Source organism: Bos indicus, chromosome 25 (genome assembly GCF_029378745.1).
Source record: "Bos indicus isolate NIAB-ARS_2022 breed Sahiwal x Tharparkar chromosome 25, NIAB-ARS_B.indTharparkar_mat_pri_1.0, whole genome shotgun sequence".
Lineage (NCBI taxonomy): Eukaryota > Metazoa > Chordata > Mammalia > Artiodactyla > Bovidae > Bos > Bos indicus.
The window spans coordinates 36,356,111-36,376,870 of record NC_091784.1 but is presented as its reverse complement, the minus strand read 5'-3'; the positions used below and the strand labels follow the sequence as shown (position 1 = coordinate 36,376,870).

The 20,760-nt window shown below is 46.6% G+C and overlaps 1 protein-coding gene across 2 annotated transcripts in view; it reads left to right on the top strand.

Moving 5' to 3' along the window:
- Nucleotides 1-20,760, top strand: part of COL26A1 (collagen type XXVI alpha 1 chain) — a 164,215-nt gene that overhangs the window by 66,750 nt on the left and 76,705 nt on the right. The window contains exon 3 of one of the 2 annotated variants that reach the window (XM_019988371.2): nt 4,593-4,696. In XM_019988371.2, coding sequence (XP_019843930.2) covers nt 4,593-4,696 — 104 coding nt within the window. The remainder of the gene's footprint in view (nt 1-4,592; nt 4,697-20,760) is intronic. The other variant, XM_019988372.2, reaches the window with a different exon arrangement.

Below are 20,760 nucleotides of genomic sequence, written 5' to 3'. Positions count from 1 at the left end.
TTTGATGCGGCATAAGGCAACTAGTTGCCTGATTAGAGATGGAACCTGGGCTCCTTCTTTGAGAGTGTGGAGTCTTAGCCACACTAGACCACCAGGGAAGTCCCTGTAAATTATATTTTAATTAAAAAAAAAAAAAGAAAACGAATCCATTGCAATGCAAGTAGTGAACGCAGTGCTTTCTTCCCTGGCACTTACCATCGTGTGTGTTAGTTGCTCAGCTGTTTCCGACTCTTTGCGACCCCACGGACTATAGCCTGCCAGGCTCTTCTGCCTGTGGAATTCTCCGGGCGAGAATACTGGAGCGAGTTGCCATTTCCTTCTCCAGGGGGATCCTCCCTACCCAAGGATCGAACCTGGATCTCCTGAATTGCAGGCAGATTCTTTACCATCTGAGCCACCAGGGAAGCACCATGCACAGGCACATATTCACACCTATGATACAGAATTTGCACCGCCAGCTCTAGCACCGTGAGAGGTCTTGCTGCCTCCTTCATTCTTGTAATCCCGGTGCTTGGTATACAGCAGGCACCCCGCATGTAAAGCCAAGCTCTGTACAGGGTGTGGGGTTGCTGAGGAAGGAGCCCATCGCTCTGGCCAGGACTGGGGGTGTTTCACAGGGAAGAGGATGTTGGCATCACACTCTGAAGGCTCTTGGGGCTTTTCTCTGCGGAGTACAGGAGGATGGGCCAATAGGCAGAGGAGCCTGCACGTGCAAAGGCCAGGAGGCAGGAAGAGCTGCTTGTTGTGCTGTGGGGGGAGGAGCCTTGGCTGGTGGTTGTGCAAGGAGGCGAGGGCAGGACGCTAGGTGGGGCCTTATTCGCTGACCTGGAGAGTGTGGTCTTTGGTCTGTGGGAGCTGTGGAAAGTTTTGAGAGAGATCAGCCACAAAACAGAATCATTTTAGAAAGATCAGTGGATCTGTGGACTGGACCCCAGTGGAAGGGCTGGGAGTTCTTCATGGACGTAGGAGGGCAAAGTGATGGGAATAAGCCCATGGACACTTGCACCTGCCCTGGGCATTCAGGGGAGGGTGGAGGGTCTGAGCCTCGGCCTGCTGGACTGGTGAAGCAGCGCCACCTACTGGCAGGCCCTGCTCCTGGCCTTCACAGCCACCCAGATGCTTCTGGTCCTACATGGGATAGACCAGCCCATGGCCCTCGCTTGGAATGAGGGGCAAAACAAGACCTTCTCTGGGGACTGAGCTCTCCCTCTGGTTCAGGGGCCACGTCTCAGTACCTTGGCCAGATGCAGAGAGGAACAGGGTGCCCTGCTACTGCATGCACACAAGTTAGTATTCCTAAGTTCTGCCAGTTCTGCCTGGCAGAATCTAGTTGCACCACCTTCTAGCAGTGTGACTTTGATAGAGTTACTGAAGCTCTCAGTGCCTCAGTTTCCTTATCTGTAAATTAGGAATGGTGATAGCATCCCCCTGTTAGGATTGTTATGTGTCAGAACAGTGCCTGATACATGGCAAGTACTCAAAGCTCTCATTGTATCTGCTATCACTTTGTCCCCATCATCACTCAAGGCACACAGTGAAGAGCCCTTTGGAGGGCTCCTGGGCTGGAGGCCGAGGCGCAGCCGATGGCACAAGGGGCCTGGGGGCAGCCACGGCAGCTGGAGAAGGGCTGGTCCCCGGGGCTAAACAGCTCAGACTGTCTCCTGACCACAGTGGGGATGACCAAAGGGTGCGGGCCAGGAGGAATGAGGTCAGGGCTGTATTTTGCGAACCTAGCACCTACACATCCCTTTCTGCTCTCACACATGCCCTTCCATTGAGCCTCACACCCAGCATCCTGGTCCTCAGCATGCAAACCAGGAAACAGGCTCAGGGAGGTTCCGGAACATGTGCAATTCCCATCGTGAATTAGGGTCAGGACCCTAAATTCTCAGCTGGTGCCCCCAGCGCCCGGGGCTCCATCTACCCCATGGTGCTGTGGTTATGGGAGGGGTTCCCTCGCTTTTCCAGCCCCTCTTAGCCAGAGCAACAATCTGCCTTTAAGAATTAATTTTAGAACTGAGATTGGGACTGGCATGCAGGCGTGTGTGCCAAGTCACTTCAGTCGTGTCCGACTCTTTGAGACCCTATGGACCGTAGCCCACTGGGCTCCTCTGTCCGTGGGATTCTCCAGGCAAGAATACTGGAGTGGGTTACCATGCTCTCCTCCTGGGGACATTGGCATATATACGCTGTTAATGTGTAAAATAGATAACTGATGAGAACCAAGGGACTTCCCTGGCAGTTCAGTGGTTAAGACTCTGCCCTTTCAATGTGGGGGACATGGTCAGGGAATTAAGATCCCATATGCCATGCAGTGCGGCCAAAAAAAAAAAAAAAAAGAACCAATTGTGTAGCCCAGGGAACTCTACTCAACGTTCTGTCATGACCCAAATGGGAAGGAAATCCAAGGAAGAGGGGCTGTATGTTTGCATATATATGAATCAGTGTGGCTGATTCACTTTGCTGTACAGCAGAGACTAACACAACATTGTACAGCAGCCATGGTGGTCATTTAGTAGCTCAGTCGTGTCCAGCCCTTGCGACCCCATGGACTGTAGCCCGCCAGGCTCCTCTGTCGGTGGGATTCTCCAGGCAAGAATTCTGAAGTGGGTTGCCATTTCCTTCTCCAAGGGATCTTCCAGACCCAGGAATCAAACCTGGGTCTCCTGCATTGCAGGCAGATTCTTTACCTACTGAGCTATGAGGGAAGCCCCAAAGCAACTATATACTCCAATTTAAAAAAATGACATTTTAAATTGAAATTAAAGCATCTTCCTTTCCCCAGATGGGCCTGTTTCTGGCTGGGAGATCTGCAGCAAGAAGCAGCTGTGAGAGTGTGAGTGTGTGTGTGTGTGTGTGTGTGTGTGTGTGTGTGTGTGTGAGTGAACGCGTGGGTGAGAAATGTTGTATGTTTCTTATCAGTTCAGTTCAGTCGCTCAGTCGTGTCTGACTCTGTGCGATCCCATGGACTGCAGCATGCTAGGCCTCCCTGTCCATCACCGACTCCCAGAGTCTAATCAAACTCATGTCCGTTGAGTCGGAGATACCATGTTTCTTATGCAGACAGTCTGTTTGGACTCCTTGGACCCAAGCTCACCTACCCTGCTGTGTCTCCTCAGGTCCCTTGCTGTGAGGAGTGGTGACATTGACTGGTCCTCTGCCCTCCCGCCCCCCACCCCAGTGGCCTATGCCAGCTGCTTTCTGAGATCTTCCTGCCATGGATCTGAGGGTCCCCGAGGCCTGGGTTTGCCCCTGGGCATCTCTCCCTGCAGACTCCCGTCCCCTCACTTATAAGGTTCCAGCCCCTGCCTGGCTGCGCCCTGCCAACCCTTCCTCCTCCCCTATCCCCAACTTAGAGCTCCAGGGGGAAGCGGCTTTGCTGGAATGTTTACGAAACACAAGGGAGAAGATTTTTTTTTTTTTCCCCAAAGAAAAATTAGTGTAACAGGATTTTTCAGATTTAGCGCACTATTTCTGAAATTCGAAACGTGACTTATGTGTTTTCCTGTCAACAGTGTGCCTAAAAACATTATGCCTGCTGCTCTCAATTAATTCATAATTTTCCCATTCATGATTAAGTTGCTTGGTGTCAGCAGATGCAAGTTCTGTGAAGTCATGCAGTTTTGCTTTCAAGAGGAAGCTGTGCAGACTTGATCAAGCCCTGATGGAAATTGAATCATAAAGCTGGACTTTTGCCCCTTGTGAAAATCAATCATATGTATGTTTTCCTTTTTTAAATTACAGTTGATTTCCAATGTGTAAATTACACTATGTTAGTTTAAGGTGTGCAGCAAAGTGACTCAGTTTTATATGTACGTGTGGGTGCTCAGTCGTGTCTGACTCTGCGATCCCATTGTAGCCCGCCAGGCTTCTTTGTCCATAGGATTTCCCAGGCAGGAATACTGGAGTGGATTGCCATTTCCTGCTCTGTGGGATCTTCCCAATCCAGGGATTGAACCCCCGTCTCTTGTGTCTCCTGCATTGGCAGGCGAAGTCTTTACTGCTGTGCCACTTGGGAACCCCGTACATGTATTCTCTATCAGATTCTTTTCCCTTAGAAGTTATTACAAAATACTGAGTGTAGTTCCTTGTGCTATACAGTAGCTCCTTGGTTATCTGTTTTATTTGTAGTAGTGTGTATCTGTTAATCCTAAACTCCTAATTTATCCCTCCATCCCCTTTGTGTGTGTGTATGTGTGTGTTAGTTGCTTTGTTGTGTCCAGCTCTTTGTGACCCCAGGGACTGTAGCCCACCAGGCTCCTCTGTCCATGGGGTTCTCCAGGCAAGAATACTGGGGTGGGTTGCCAGATCCTTCTCCAGGGGATCTTCCCGACCCAGGGATCGAACCTGGGTCTCCTGCATTTCAGGCAGATTCTTTACCGTCTGAGCCAACCATAAATTTAGTTGCTATGTGTGTGGGTCTGTTTCTGTTTTATAAATAAGTTCGTTTTTTTTTTAGATTCCACATAAACGCGATATTATATGATATTTGTGTTTCTGTATCTGGCTGGGCTGGGTGGTCTCTGCAGGAGTGAGGTCTGCGATGGGCGGAGGGGGGCCCTCACACTGTCCTGATGCTGCCCTTGTGTTAGTTACAGGACTCTGATCAGACCCACATACAGAGTGTCCTACCGAACGGTGACGGCGCTGGAATGGAGGTGCTGCCCTGGCTTTACTGGGAGCAACTGTGATGAGGGTGAGTCTCGGGGGAAAATTTGGGTTTGGAGAAAATAAAATCGATAAAAACTCTGGGATGCCAGAAGACTTTGACTACATGGACTAAAATGATCGATGTTGATGAAGGAGCTATGTGCTTGTGAATATGTAAATTTTTATATTATCCAGCTAAATGTACTGAATTGTCATTTACCTGTAACTGGGTTTATCATTGTATTAATTTTTAAATAAGGGGGTCGGGGGATGGCTGCTGGACAGGCCAGTCCTCAGAGTCTCTGGACGCTCCTCTCCCGCCTGCCCTCCTTCTGGGAGGAGTTCCTCTCTTTTTCACATTCTTTCTTTCTCCCAAGCATCTCCGAACTAAACGCTCAGGACCAGCCAGCTGGGGTGAGCCTGACACCCTGCCTGGGGGGCACCGAGGTGGGGTCCATGTGTGCACTGCTCGGGCCAGGCCTGGAGGAGAATCGTAAGCCCCGGCCTGGGGAGGAAATTCAACGCACAGCCTATTTCTTCTGCTCTGGCTCCGACTCACGCAGGAGCTGGGGCAGGCAGAGCTGGGTATGTGGGCTCGGAGTAGATGCAGATGAGGACCTGTGAGCCTTGAAGCCACACCTGTTGTAGAATAAGGCAGATGGGCCTGGTAGGTGGAAGGAACAGGAGGGCCTCACCCCACTGGCCCCTCCGCCCAGCTGGTGCTCAGAGAGAGGGAGAGGCCCAGGGCCAGATGTCCCTTCTGAGCCCTGGGCCCTGGGCTCAGTCTGACTCTGGAGCCCGAAGGGGCCAGATAGCAGCACTTAGGCGGGAATCAGAGCGGGTGACAGAGCCCACTGCTACCCCGCTCACGTCCAGCGAAGGTGAGTCCAGCCTGATGAACAGATTTGCAGCTCACCCGGTTCTCCAGAAGAGCTGGGCCATCCCCCGGCTCAGGAGTCAGTTTTGTATTTGGAAACAGCAGCTGTCCTCAACCTTGACTTTCTGACAACACGTTCCTCTCTCGTCTTTTTTTTTATTCCCTGACTTACTGATTTTAGTTATGTGTGTATGCACAGTCCCTCCAGTCATGTCTGACTCTTTGTGACCCCATGGACTGTAGCCCGCCAGGCTTCTCTGTCCCTGGCTATTCTCCAGGCAAGAATACTGAAGTGGATGGCCATGCCCTCCTCCAGGGGATCTTCCTGACCCAGGGACTGAACCCCAGTCTCTTGCATCTCTTGCACTGTAGGTGGATTCTTTACCCACTGAGCCTCCGGAAAGCCTGATTTTAGTTACATGTATGTTAAAATACTATTTGTTGTTGTTTCGTCGCCAAGTCGTGTCCGACTTTTTGCGACCCCATGGACTGTAGCTTGCCAAGTTCCTCTGTCTCTTGCACTGGCAAGTGGGTTCTTTACCACCAAGCCACCTGGGAAGCCCAAGTTAGATCCTACAGAACAATAAAACAAAACCTTTGAGGTTGTCCTCTCTACCGAGAAATCATTTACATCTCTGCAGTTTTGTACAAGTTAACATCCAACTTCACAGAACCTGAGCTGTAACCTGAGATGAATGGCAAGGAAACAAGGTGACCTTCTCCCAGGATGACCCGTGCCCTGAAGTGGGCTCCGTGACATTGAAAGGTTGGGTCATCACCTTTTGGGCCCATGCACATGTTTTGGGTAATTCTTGCAGACTGCACGGACGAAGCACGGCATTTGGCAAGCAGCATCAGGCCAGGGGTGTTTGGGGGTCAAGCTCTATTCTCAGGGAGGTTCTGCCCACCAGGACAGCAGTAGATTCAAGCAGGGCTGGGGGCCCACCCTTCCTGGGAGAGGAGACGGGGTGACTCTGACCTGGTCAAGTGCCCCCAGAGCCACCTGCCCTTGAGAGTATGTGGAACCTCCCCTCCAGAAGAAAGGTCGTCCCTGGTCAACCGCACTGATGTGGGTTATCAGCGCACTCACCAGAAACGTCTGGGCATCCTGAGCTAATTAGTGAGAGGTGTCAGCACATCGAAAGACACTCTCAGCCTCAGAGCCTCTGCCAGCCCTCCCCTCTGGAAGGATCTTCCAGACTTGCCCGCCTCGATGAGGACGTGTGTGCGTCTTAGGGCTTGGGATGAGGTTTGCCTCTTTCAGGGAGCCTTGGGGTTGAGTGGTCCCTATCCAGCTGTGAGCATGAGGGTCCTGTGAATCCTATGGGTTTGAGGGATTCCTGGGATCAGGAGGCCCTCGGCTGAGGTTGGGACTGGCTTCTGGAAGCCCTGGTAACGACTTTACATTCCCAAGGACGAACCCATCAGAAGGCGAAGTCAGAGCGGTGTCTGTGACTTCAGACACATTCCTGAGATGGTTGTGGAGGGGCCTGGACTGTGAACTCCCACTCGGTTCCCAGGCCGACCTCTCTGGAAAGCCCGCAGGTCAGAGGTGCCCTCCTCCGTGGTTTCGCTTTGCCTCAGATGAGATTCCCCAGGAGAAGTGCCTTTTTTTTCTGATGTGTCTGGCCTTCCTTCCAAGTTGTCGGGTCTCTGGTTTTACGACTTGGGCTGGGATTGCCTGGGGTAGGTGGCTCCCGCCTCCCAGATAGCCTGTCTCTGGACCTGTTTCCCTCTGCTAGGTCTCCCCTTCTATTTCCTCCCTGGATGCCCCAGGAGTGCTGGCCCGAGGCTTGGGAATGCTCTCCTTCATAGACGGGGCTCCTGCATTGCAGGCGGATTCTTTACCGACTGAACCACCAGGGAAGCCTCATGTCTATATGCCGTTGATCCTAATTATTTTTAAAAATATCTTTTTATTTAATTATTTGCCTGTGCCGGGTCTTAGTTTCAGCATGCGGGATCTTTAGTTGGAGCATGCAAACTCTCACTTGTGGCGTGTGGGATCTAGTTCCCTTACCAAGAATTGAACCTGGGCCCCCTTCTTTGGGAGCATGGAGCCTTAGCCACCCGGACCACCAGAGAAGTCCCCCATCCTAATTATTTGAGGATTCTGCATTTGTTAATTGTACTAAAATTTATTTGTAACCCAAATTAATACCTGAAGCATTTTTGTGGCCATTCAAGAACTGTGTGCAGAGTGATAAAAAATTAGAGTCACCTCGCGTGTGTTCCCGTGTTAGGAGGTTGAACCGGATGGCTCCCTGCTTCTTTTTTTTTGGCTCCCTGCTTCTTGGTTTCAGTTCTCATGCAAACAAGCGTCCTTTTCACAGTCTGTTCAGTGCCATGTTTTTTGCATTTTTGTGCCTTTCTTTTTTTGGCAGGGGGGAGTGATATCCTTGTCTAAAATATCCCCAAGCATAGCGCCGGCCAATGTTCTTAATGCAAAAAGACTCGGATGTGACTTCCTGAGAAAATAACATGTGTTAAGTAAGCTTTGCTTGGCATGAGTTATAGTGCTGCTATTGGCTGTGGGTTAAATGTTAATGAATCTACAATGTATATTCAATAAGATGTCTTTAGATGGAAGCCCACATAAAACAAGGTTATGTATTGATCGTATTGATCAGTTGACGAAAATGCTGTGACCTGATACTCACAGGAATCTAATCCTGTATTTCCCCTACAAGTGTTGGTTCAGTAGTCACTGATTCAGGATTCCCCAGGGACTTGATGAACTGTGGCTACCCTGAATAAGGAGAATTAACTGTAATATCTGCATCTATCTAGAAATATTTTTTTCTTATTGCACAAGCAAGTACATGTTGGGTGTAGAAAAGTGAAAACATCCAGAATTTTACCTCTCAAGGTAACCTCCAGTCTCACTTGAAGAAAACCCCCAGACCCTTTATTTCGTTGGGGAAGGGCTGCATTGGGGCTTTGCTGTGGCACGCAGGCTTTCTCCGCTTGTGGCGTACAGGCTTCTCTTACTGCAGAGCGGGGCTCTCTAGGTGTGGTGTGGGCTTAGTTGCCCAGAGGCTTGTGAGATCATAGTTCCCCGACCAGGGGAACACCCTGGGTCCCACAGCCCCTGCATTGGAAGGTGGATCTCAACCACTGGACCGCCAGGGGAGTTCCACAGACCTTTTTCTATGTCTGTTATGCTCTGCACACTATTCGATAACTTTCTTTTTCACATCGACTGTCGTGAACACCTCTCCTTGTCAATAGACTGCTTTCTCTAGTATCATTTTCAATGGCTGTGGAATTTGGGTACACACTTTATTAACTAACCCTCTACTGCTAAGTCGCTTCAGTCGTGTCTGACTCTGTGTGACCCCATAGACGGCAGCCCACAAGGCTCCCCCATCCCTGGGATTCTCCAGGCAAGAACACTGGAGTGGGTTGCCATTTCCTTCTCCAATGCATGAAAGTAAAAAGTGAAAGTGAAGTCACTCAGTCGTGTCCGACTCTTAGTGACTCCATGGACTATGGCCCACCAGGCCCCTCCGTCCATGGGGTTTTCCAGGCAAGAGTACTGGAGTGGGGTGCCATTGCCTTCTCCGAACCCCCTACCAGAAAATATTTAACTTGTTTCCATTAAAAAACTTTTAATAATCTTGGTGCAAACATCTTTCTTTAACTGACATAAAATTTACATATACCAGCAGACACCCATTTTAAGTCTACAATTTGGTGAATTTTGATACATGCATATATCACCTCACAGAAGATCCCCACCCCTTAACAACCTCTATTCTGATTTCTAACATCATAGATCAGTTTTATCCATGCTTGAACTTCACGTAGAAGGAGTCATACAGTATATACTCTTTCATGCATGCTTTCTTTCACTTAGGATGTTTCTGAGATTTATTCATGTCCTTATATGTGTATCAGTAGTTTCTTTGTTACTGAGGATTGTTCCATTGTATGCATGCGTATGTGCTAAGTCACTTCAGTCATGTCCAGCTCTTTGCGACCCTGTGAACGGTAGCCCATCAGGCTACCTCTGACCATGGGATTCTCCAGGCAAGAATACTGGAGTGGGTTGCCATTCCCTTCTCCAGGGGCTCTTTCTGACCCAGGTATTGAACCCACGTCTCTTATGTCTCCTGCACTGGCAGGCAGATTCTTTACCATTACTGCCAGCTGGGAAGCCCATCCAGTTGTAAAAATAACCAGTTTTATTCACCCATTTTCCTGTGGATAGATGTTTGAGTTGTTTATAGTTTTTGCCTTTATGAAGAAAGCCTCTGTGAACGGTCTTGTTTATATCTTTCTATCAACATGTCTGTTTTTATTTCCCCTGGGTAAATCCCTAGAAGTGGAATTGCTAGGTTGTGATGTATGTTTAATTTTTTAAGAGTCACACTGTTTTCTAAAGTGGTTTTACCACGTTACACTCTTATCAGCAATGTATGTTCTAATCGCTCCACATCCTTGTCAACAGTTGGTGTTGTCAGTGTTTAATTTTAGCCATTGTAGTGGGTATGAAGTGAGGCTTCCCTGGTAGCTCAGCTGGTAAAGAATCCACCTACAATGCAAGAGACCCTGGTTCTATTCCTGGGTTGGGAAGATCCCCTGGAGGAGGGCATGGCAACCGACTCCAGTATTCTTGCCTGGAGAATCCCCATGGACAGAGGAGCCTGGCGGGCTACAGCCCGTGGGTTCACATGGAGTCGGACACGACTGAAGCGACTGAGCAGCAGCAGCAATGGGATGCTTTCTAATTTGCTCTTGCCTGTTGACTTAAGATGTTGAGCATCTTTCTGTATGCCTATCTGAGTGCTTACTAACCATTCTTATATCTTCTTTTGTGTCTGTTCAAGACTTTTGCTCATTTTTGAGTTGTTTAATAATAATAATAAAATCAGCCAAACTGTTTCCAAAGAAGCGTTAACATTTTGTACTCCTACAAGCAAAGTGTGTTCCAGTTGCTCCCCATTCTCACCAATATTTGGTGTGGTTAGTTTTTTTAACTTGAACTGTTCTAGTAAGGATGGAATGATACGTAATTCTAGTTTTCTTCTTTTTAAAGTCTGTTTTGACCACTCTAGTTCTTTTGCATTTCCATAAAAATTTTACACTCCATTTATTAATGTCTACAAAAATGTCTATTGGGTTGAGATTAGGATTGTGATGAATATGCACATTTGGGGAGAATAGATCTCTTAATGGTGAATCTTCTGATTCATGAACATGATATTGCTCTGAATTTATATAAGGCTTTAATTTTTCTCAGCAATATTTTGTAGTTTTCACAGTAGACGGCTTTCTTATCTTTTATTAGTTGTATTTATAAGTATTTCTTTTTTTGGTGCTTCTAAAAAATGGGATTAAAGTTTTCATGTTATAATTATTTTGCTGATAGTATATAGAAATATATTTGATTTTTGATTATTGACTTTGTGTCTGAAACCCATGCTAAATCCATTTTTTAATTCTTATATATTGATTAGCTTATATATTGATTATAGCTTATATATTGATTTGTTTGGATTTTCTACATAAACTATCATGTTTTCTGTGACTAAAAACATTTTTGCTTTTTCTTTTCAAATATTTTGCTTTCAATTTCTTTTTCTTGTCTTATTGGACTGACTAGAATATCTAGTAAAATGTTTAATAGAAATTGTGAGAACAGATATACTTGTTCCTGATCATAGGGGAGAAATTCTCAGTATTTCAAAATTTATTATTAAATATGTTATTAGCAGTAGGTTTTTTGTGTATTGGAGAAGGAAATGGCAACACACTCTAGTACTCTTGCCTGCAGAGTTCCAAGGACGGAGGAGCCTGGAGGGCTATCCATGAGGTCACAAAGAGTTGGATACGACTGAGCGACTAACACTTTCTATGTGTGCTATTTATCAGATGAGGACAGTCACTTCTAAGTTGGTTGAGAGTATTCATCAGGAATAGGAATAGGTGCTAAATCTTATCAAATGCTTTTGCTGCATCTATATTCAGGTAATTCTACTTTTATCCTTTGTTATGTTAATGCAACACATTGATTGATTTGGAATACTAAACCAATCTTTTGTTCCTGGGAGTAGCCTTATTATTACTGGAATGAAGTTCATTTGGATACTTTATTCTTTTTTAATATTTCCATGTTTGATGTCTATCTGTAGTTTTCTTTCCTTCTACTACCTATCAATTTTTAATTATGAGGGTTAAACTGTTCTCATAAAAAGAACTGGGAAATTTTTCCTCCTCTGTTTTCTGAAAACTCTTTTTTTTGGAAGATCGTATTGCTTTTTCCTTAAGTGTTTAATTAAAACTTTGAATTCACAGGGAAACCATCTGGACCTGTAGTTTTATTTGTGGGGAAATTTTTGATAACAAATTCATTCTCTTTCATCTATATAGGGCCACGCATGTTTTCTATTTCTCAATGTTAATAATTATTTGCACATTTTAAATCAACTTTATAGAAGTGTAATTTACATACAACTCATTACATGTATTTAATTTACATACACCAGAAGTATACAGTTCAATAACTTTTGACCCCATGAATGAATAATTTTCTATGTAATTCTCTTTTCTCTGGTATTCCGCCCACCAAATTTGCTTTAGCCTCCCTGTACTCTGCTTTCTCTTTCTTCCATTCAGATTGCTGTTCTGCTTGGTGCCACCACCATGTGCCCCAGTCCAGAGAGTGCTTCCAGGAATCACCTTGTTTCCCTTCTCTCAGGAATCACTGCTCCACATGGTTCAATGTCTGTGACCGTTCATTTCATAAATTTCATCTCATTTTCTAGTTGTTTATGACGGGAGGGCAAGTTCAATATGACTTAGTCTGTCACAACTGGAATCAGAAGTTGCATGTTTTCCTTTATTGGCTTTTTAGTTATACTTCTCTGTATGATATACTAGTACTCCAAAGGGTTACAATCTGTACCCTTAACTTATCATAGCAAACTTAGAGTAAATATGGGACTATTCCATGTAAAATGAAAGAACATTTTAACAGTTCATTTATCTACTCCCTCCATTCTTTGTGCTAATGTTGTCATATGCTTTAAATATGAATGTGTTAGAAATTTTACAATTCAACATTATACTTTTTGCATTAGCAGTCAGATTACTATTTAAGAAGTGAAGAGAAGGAAAAGCAGTCTTCCCTTTATTCTGTAGTTATCATTTCCAATGATCTTTATTTCTTCCGGGAGCTCTGAGCTTTCTTCTAGAATCCTTTTTCCTTAGTGCCAAGAAGTTCTTTCAGCATTTCTTATAGTTCATATCTACGTATAGTGAATTCTCTGAACTCAAAAAGAAATTTTTAGTATCTATTTTGTGTTAATGTTTATCTATCTATCATCTGCTGCTGATGCTGCTAAGTTGCTTCAGTCGTGTCCAACTCTGTGACCCCATAGACGGCAGCCCACCAGGCTCCCCCGTCCCTGGGATTCTCCAGGCAAGAACACTGGAGTGGGTTGCCATTTCCTTCTCCTATCTGTCTATAAATCTGTAGATATTTGTATCTATAGAAACATACATTTGTTGTTTAGTTGCTAAGCCATGTTCGATTCTTTGTGACCCCATCGCCTGTAGCGTGCCAGTTTCCTCTGTCCTCCACTATCTCCCAGAGTTGGCTCAAATTCATGTCCATTGAGTCAATGACTTAACATAAAATTTACCATTTCAGCCATTTTAAAGTATGTGATTCAGTGGTATTAAATATATTCACAGTGTTGTGCAACCATCAGGCTATCTAATTTCAGAATTTTTTATCACCCTAAAGGGAAACCCTACACCCATTAAGCAGTCATTCCTCATTCTCTCCTTCCCTTAGTGCTTGGCAACCACGAATCTGCTTTCTGTCTCTACTGATTTACCTATTCTGGATATTTCATATAAATGGAATCATTCAATATGAGGCCTTCGTGTCTGGCTTCTTTTACTTAGCATAATGTTTTGAAGCTTCATCCAAGCTGCGGCATGTATCTGAATAACGAATAATATTCCATTAGATGGACACACTACTTTTGTTTATTCATTCATCAGCTGATGGACAATTTGGGTTGTGTCCACCTTTCAACTATTGTGATTAGTGCTGCTATGCACATTCACGTGCAAGTTTTTGTTTGAACACCTGTTTTCGATTCTTTTTGATGTATACTTAGGACTGGGGTTTCTGAGTCATATGGTAATTTTCTGTTTAACTAGCTGAGGGACTGTAAGACTGTTTTCATAGTGGCTGCACCATTTCACGTTTCCACCTGCAATGTACAAGGGCTGTGGTTTCTCCACATTAGCTACAATACTTCATTTTCCATGAACTTTTTGAATATTTTTATTGAGTTTATAATTGTGGATTGCTTTCTTTTTCTTTCCGTTATTTTGAACAGCTTGGTCATTCTATTGTCTTTCTGCATCCATTATTTCAGGTGAGAAGTCTGCGAGCATCATATCGTTTCCCCACTAAGAATGTTTCCTCGGGTTGTTTTTAAGATTTTTCTTTATCTTTGCCTTTCAGCAGTTTGACTATAATGTTACCAAGTCAGATTTTTAAAATCTTGCTTGGGTTTCTTTGAACGTCTTGGATGTGTGAGTCAGTGTTTTTGACCATATTTGGAAAATCTTGACCATTATTTCTTCAAATGTATTTTTCTGCCTTATTCTCTCCCCTCCTCTTAAGATTCCATTTGCATCCATGTTGGATTGCTTGAAATTGTCGTTGAGGATCTGTGTTTTTTCCCCTCTTTTCTTCAGGTTGGATAATTTCTACTGATCTGTCATCAAGTTCATTGACGCTTATGATTTTACAAGCTTCTGTCAAGCCCTCCGGTGAAATTTTCACCTCAGATATTATGCTTTTCAGTTCTGAAATTTCCATGTGGGTATATATGTGTGGTTTTCTGTTTTGTTTATATTTCCCTGATAAGCTTTCCCCATCTGTCCACTCATTGTGGCCATAATTTATTTTTGTATCCAAAAATGTGTATGTAATAGCTGCTTTTAAGTCCTTGTCTTCTATTTCCAACATCTGGGTCATCATATGGTTTGGCTGTATTGACACTTTTGACTTGGGTAGCATTTACTTCTTTCTCTCTCTCTCTTTCATTCCCCTTCCTTCCTTCCATGTTAATAGCTTTTGCTTGTCTACTGGACCCTTTAAATGATATGCTGCAGAGATTCAGATTTTTTGGGAAAGTGTTGACTTTTGTGTAGCAAACAGTTAAATCACTGTACCTTTGTGAAGGCTTGGTTTTTATACTTTATTGGGGTGGATATGTAAATCTCTTAGACCTGGGATACAGCTTTTTCACCTAAGGCGTAGCCTTTCTGTGGTTTCAAAGGCAAGCTATAATAATAAACACCTAACTAAGGTGTTTATTAAGCCCCCTAATTTGGAGAGGCTCAAGCTGTAGATCATCTTCCTTTTATTAGACAGCAGCTGAAACATCTGCTCAGCTTTTGTAGCTTTCCCACTGTTGTTTTCTGCTAAGCTCATTGGAATCTGCCCTGCACACGCACAGTTCAGGGGTCAGCCGAGGATTTCAGGGTAGTTTGTACACAGAGTTTAAGGCTCTCAGCTCCATGTTTTTCTTCTCTAATTAGATTTCTTTCCCCAGTTTCCAGGTTCTCTGGCAGCCTTAAGACTAAACAACTGCAGTTTTTGATTTGCATTCTGGCCACCCTGCATTGCCTGAACTGGGGTATGCCCTTGAGGGAAGAGCCATGTAATGTGGTTTTCACTCAGTGCTATTCTCTTTTTTTGCACGTTTTGAATTCCCACCAGTTTCTGCTGGCTTTTTGTTATTCTCTAGTGCCTTCAAATAGTTGTTTAAAAATTTTATCTAGAGTTTGTTATTTTTATCTTAAGTGGAATTAGTCTGACACAAGCTACTCCATCCTACTGGCACTCGAACTTGGTGACCATCTTTTTAGTTAGATCTTTTTCCACACCTTTAGTGATTTCCTTAGAATAAATTCCTAAGCAGAATTATTGGGTCAAGGAGCATATACACCACATCAAGGTTTATGAATCATACTGCCAAACAAGTCCCTAGAAAGGTTGCTTATTACAGCATTGTGGACAGGTTGAGAAATTCTGGAGGATAGAGTGTTGTCATGACTAACCTCCCATTGTGGTACCTGACACAGTGCTGGCACTTAGTATCTGTGAAGGCTGTTGACTGACTGTACCTGGAATATGATTGCTGCCAGTGCTGATCAAAGGAGTCGGCTTTAATCCTGGGACAGAGGACCGTTATTTCATCACTAGAGCTACATTTAAGTGTTCCTTCAGCCACCTGCTGCCAATCGATGTCCCTTCAGTGAGTTCAGCTGGCTGGCAGCATAGATGATACCAACACCTTTATCAACGTCGTATAATTACGTCGGTGTTCCTCACGTCTGAAATTTTGTACTTTTAGAAGGTCTTTCAGTCACGTTACTTTATATTTCCACAGTACAGATGCTGCTACAGACTATCTGTGTCCACCTCCCAGATGTATATGTTGAAATCTATTCCTCAAGATATAGGTATATTAGGGGCCTTTGTAAGGTAATTGAGAGAAGCCTGGTGGGCTTCAGACTGTAGGGTTGCAGAGAGTCAGACATCACTGAAGCAACTTAGCATGGGAGGTAATTAGGTCATGAAGGTGGAGCCCTTATAAATGGGATTGTTGTTGGTTGTTGTTGAGTTGCTAAGTCACGCCTGACTCTTTTGCAACTCCACGGACTTTAGCTCACCAGGCTTCTCTGTCCATGGGATTTCCCAAGCAAGAATACTGGAGTGGGTTGCCATTTCCTTTTCCAGGGGATCTTCCTGACCCAGGGATCGAACCCATGTCTCCTGCATTGGCAGGAGGATTCTTTACTGCTGAGCCACCTGGGACGCCCTGTGAATGGGATTAGTGACCTTATAAGAGACTCCAGAGAGCTCCCTCACCCTTTCTGCCATGTGAGGACATGTGAAGAAGACAGATGCCTGTAAACCAGGAACTTGGCCAAGGTCATGAGAAATTGCTGATACAGAGCTGAAACCTGAATCTCTTGCTCCTGATTAAATGCTCCTTACTCTAAATTACCCACGACCTTTAAGGTATTGGGAAATCCCACTCAAAGTTTCCCCAGCACAAAGGACATATCAGCTGCACTCTGACCTGGCTCCTTCATGGAATACCTGCTGTGGTCTGGTCCCTGGTGTCTTAGAAGCGAGATCTCATGTTGCTTTGGTGTCATGGAGGAGCTTTGCACAAACTCATCAGGAGATGATAAGTTTCATGCAACCAGGGGATACTTCCTGTGTGTTGTGTGTGTGTATGTGTGTGCACTGGAGTCCTGGCCAGGACAGGAAATGAATCCTCTGGGCCTCCATATGGGCAAGGGCAGGCCTGGGGCGAGGTAGCTCAGCTAGTGCATCCAAGCACTGAACTGACTGATTTGAGTCCAAGACGACGCTGACATTTCACCCCTGGCTAGAGCTCTGTGTATGAGTGTGTTTGTGTTTTAAATAGCTGAATGTTCAAAGCCAGAAGGAGTTCTCCTGGGAGGAGGCTGTAGCCTCCTGGCTAATCTGCAGAGCTCAGCATTTTAAGGAAATGATTCTTAGTGAAACTGATGGTGTTTCTGAGACTTGCTACCACAGCTGCCATTAAAGGGAGGGGGACAAGCCAGTAGAACCATATATTCAAATTAGCCTGGGGATTCTAGATACTGTGCAAGATGCTTGGGTCACATTGATGAAAAGGAGACCTCAGGAGCTCCTAAATAGAAGGGGCAGGAGTGTGTTGGAGGGTTCTGGGGATAGAGGTGTGAGCAGATAATCATAATACTGCCAAGTAAAGGGCTTTGCTAAAGGCATGTTAGGAACTTCCCTGGTGGTTCAGTGGTAAAGAATCCATCTGCCAATGTAGGAGACGCTGGTTCGATCCCTGGGTTGGGAAGATCCCCTGGAGGAGGAAAGGACAACCCACTCCAGTATTCTTGCCTGGGAAATCCCATGGACAAAGGAGCCTGGTGGACTGCAGTCCATGGGGTCACAAAAGAGTGGGACACGACTAAAGAACAAGTTAGGCAAGTTAGAGGTGCTATATGACCCGTAGAGGGTAGAGATTGGGAAGAGGGTCTTCCTCCAGCTCATGACCTCGCCCTCCACATCCAGCTCAGCTCACTTTCTCAGATCTGCACTCCCCTGAGCATCCTCTCACCCTCATAAGCTCCATCTTTTCACCCACTGATTTCTTCCTATCATCACACAAAGCATCTCTCATCTTTGAGAAAACAGTCTTATTGAATCTGCATCATCCTTTAGCCACTGTCCCATTTTGGGCTTCCTTTCTTGCCCAAGCCTTTTGGGAGAACTACCTTCCCCACCTCAGCTTCCTTGCTTCCAGGGTCTTCTGGCCACTTGCAAGGGAAAGCCTTTGCCCCACTTACCGCTCAGAGGGTCTTTTCACTATCCACTGGCCAAGAACTGGAACCTAGTACATTTCTTGAATGAATGAATGAAAGATTACAAAGGCAGTTTTCACAGGTGTGTGATAAGAGGTTCAGATGATGGATGGCTGATTCTCCCCATTTTAGAGACGAGTAACTGAGACTTAGAGAAATGTTATTGTCTATGTGAGGTCTTGCTGGAGCCCATGGGGGAGCAGGAGACCAAGTGATGGGAAGAATAAAGGGCCATTGCTTTCTGACTAGCTGAGCTGGAGAGAATCGCTTGGGCACTGACCACTCAGCCACTTCTAACACCTGCTTCTTTGCTGGCATCTTTGGTAGACTTCTGACCCTGGCCTGTTGGGGAGAGTGAGCTGAGAATCTGTTCTGTTCAGCATCTGCTCCTGCTCACAGCCTGAACAGACAGCGTGGCCTCACTGATGAGATTCTGGGCCCTTTGATACTCCGTCCCAGCCTGGAGTGGTTCCAGCCGCCGAGATGGGTTTTGTTGTCAGGCGAGCATCTTTCGGCACCTCCTGTCATGCTGTGTGGGGCTGTAAATATCCACAGATGTCACCTGCCTGTTCTTTTTCTGGAAAGAGTTTGCATGGGGGCTGGCCCGGGTCGCAGGCGCAGCGCTCGGCTGCTGGGCTGTCTGCACGTCCAGAGGGCTCCCAGCACTCCCTGTGGCCGCTGCCGCTTCATTCACGGGCATTTCTCAGGGCGTGGCTGGGGCCACCATGGTGCCACGGGAGATGGTTGCTAAGCTGGTTAATTTTCTGAGACTCTCCTGGACAGAATTACATGACCTCTGGAGGAAACCGGATGTTTCCCACTGGCCACGGGGATCCAGGGTCTCTCCAGGGCAGAGGCTCCAGGTGCTCTCCTGTCACTCCCTCTGATGTGCTGAACATGAGGAGGGAGATGGGGGCCTCTGCTGAGATCTAGGAAAGGCTGGTAGAGTCCAGGACAGTCAGGCTCTGTCTCTCTGTAGTTAGTCACCTCCTCAAGAGGTGAGTATCGGCCAGCCCAGAGACCAGGGGCTGGACCGCATGTGCCTGGAATGGCATGAACATGCTGCGGTGAGATGTCAGGGTAGAGGGGGCTGTGCATGCGCGAGGAGGAGGGGCCGAGCAAAGGACAGCAGATGTGCGTTCCACCAGCCGAGAGCAGCCTTTGGCGGGGGATGGGGGGAGGACCGGGGCCCTCAATTAGTGTCTGAGGCTCCAGGGAGAACATGTTCATCCCCTAAGCGACCTGCAAGATGCCAGTGGGCTTCTCTCCAGAGCACTCAGGAAAGGAGTGGAAGGGCTGTCTAGCACACGGCCTGCGTGTTGGTGGGGAGATGTCAGCAATGGGGGTGGGTGCTGATGTTAGAAGAGGAGAAAGTATAAAGACAGGAGGAGTCTTGTGAATTTAGCAGATCCGGGAGCTGGTCTTCCTCTTCCTCCTGCTTCGTGTTGGGATCCTCTCTGGAGCCAAGTTCACACGCCAGGGCTCAAGGTCACATACTTTGGCTTTGGGTGGCTGGGGGCGGCTCTGGTGCACTGGAGAAGAGTGGGGTGAGTCGTCAGCCTGCTGCAGGGAAGCATTTCCAGAACCTTCCAGCTGGGGCCAGGGTCCCAGGGACTGAGCACATCACACCCACGCTGTGGCCGGGAGAGGGGAAGGGGGCCTTGGCCAATGTCATCAACTGTAAACTCATCCACATGATACTGTCTCAGACTGGGTGGAGCCAGTGGCTGGCAGAGGCGACTGGTCTACCCCAGTCCCACCCACAGGTGGGACTGTGCAGTTGACTGGGACGTCCCTGCACTTGGCAGAAGCCTTGGCCTGTCATGGTGGGTGGTGCTGGATGGGCCCCATTCAGGGAGCCCTTTCAACTCAACAGCCTCATCTTCTAGATACTTCTGCTTCTCTTCCTGGAACCTCCAGGACTGCAGTGTCATCAACAGCTCCTCATGTTCTCATCGGGGGCCTCTGTGTCTTGACCCCAGGTGACAAACGGGGAGGGTTGGGGGAGGTCTGGACCCATCACGACAGTCCTAGAACCAGGATGTACTGAGGACTGGAGAACACAGGCGTCCGCTGGGTGAGACCCAGGGATTGAACCTGGTCTTCTGCATTGAAGGCAGATTCTTTGCCATCTGAACCTCCAGGGGAGCCCCTCTTCTTGTAAAGGCACTCACTAATCCCATCATGGGGCCCACCCCCAAAATTTGCTTGGTGACGTATCTATCCATTCCTCTATCCCTCTCTCCATCTTACTTTTTGGTACCTGGGTCCTCATGTCCTGGGTGGATGGGCTCAGAGAGGCAGCTTCCTCTTCTTTTAAAATATTTATTTATTTATTTGGCTGCACCGGGGCTTAGTTGCTGCGTGCAGGATCTTTACTTTTGGCATGTAAGCTCTTAGTTGTGGCACATGGAGTTTTAGTTGCGGCATGTGAAATCTGGTTCCTTGACCAGGTATCAAACCGGGACCCCCTGCGTTGGGGATGCAGAGTCTTACCACTGACCACCAGGGAAGTCCCGAGAGGCAGCTTCTTTAATATCTCATCTGCATCTCACCCCAGGCTTCCCAGGTGGCACAGTGATAAAAAACCTGCCTGCCAATGCAGGAGATGCAAGAGACTCAGGTTTGATTCCCTGGATCAGGAAGATACCCTGGAGCAGGGATTTGCAACCCACTCCAGTATTCATGCCTGGAGAATCCCATGGACAGAGAAACCAGCTGGGCTGCAGTCCGTGAGATCGCAAAGAGTCCAGCACAACTGAGCACACACACACACAAACATACTGCGTCTCATCCCGGGCCTGTGTCTGTGAGTGAGC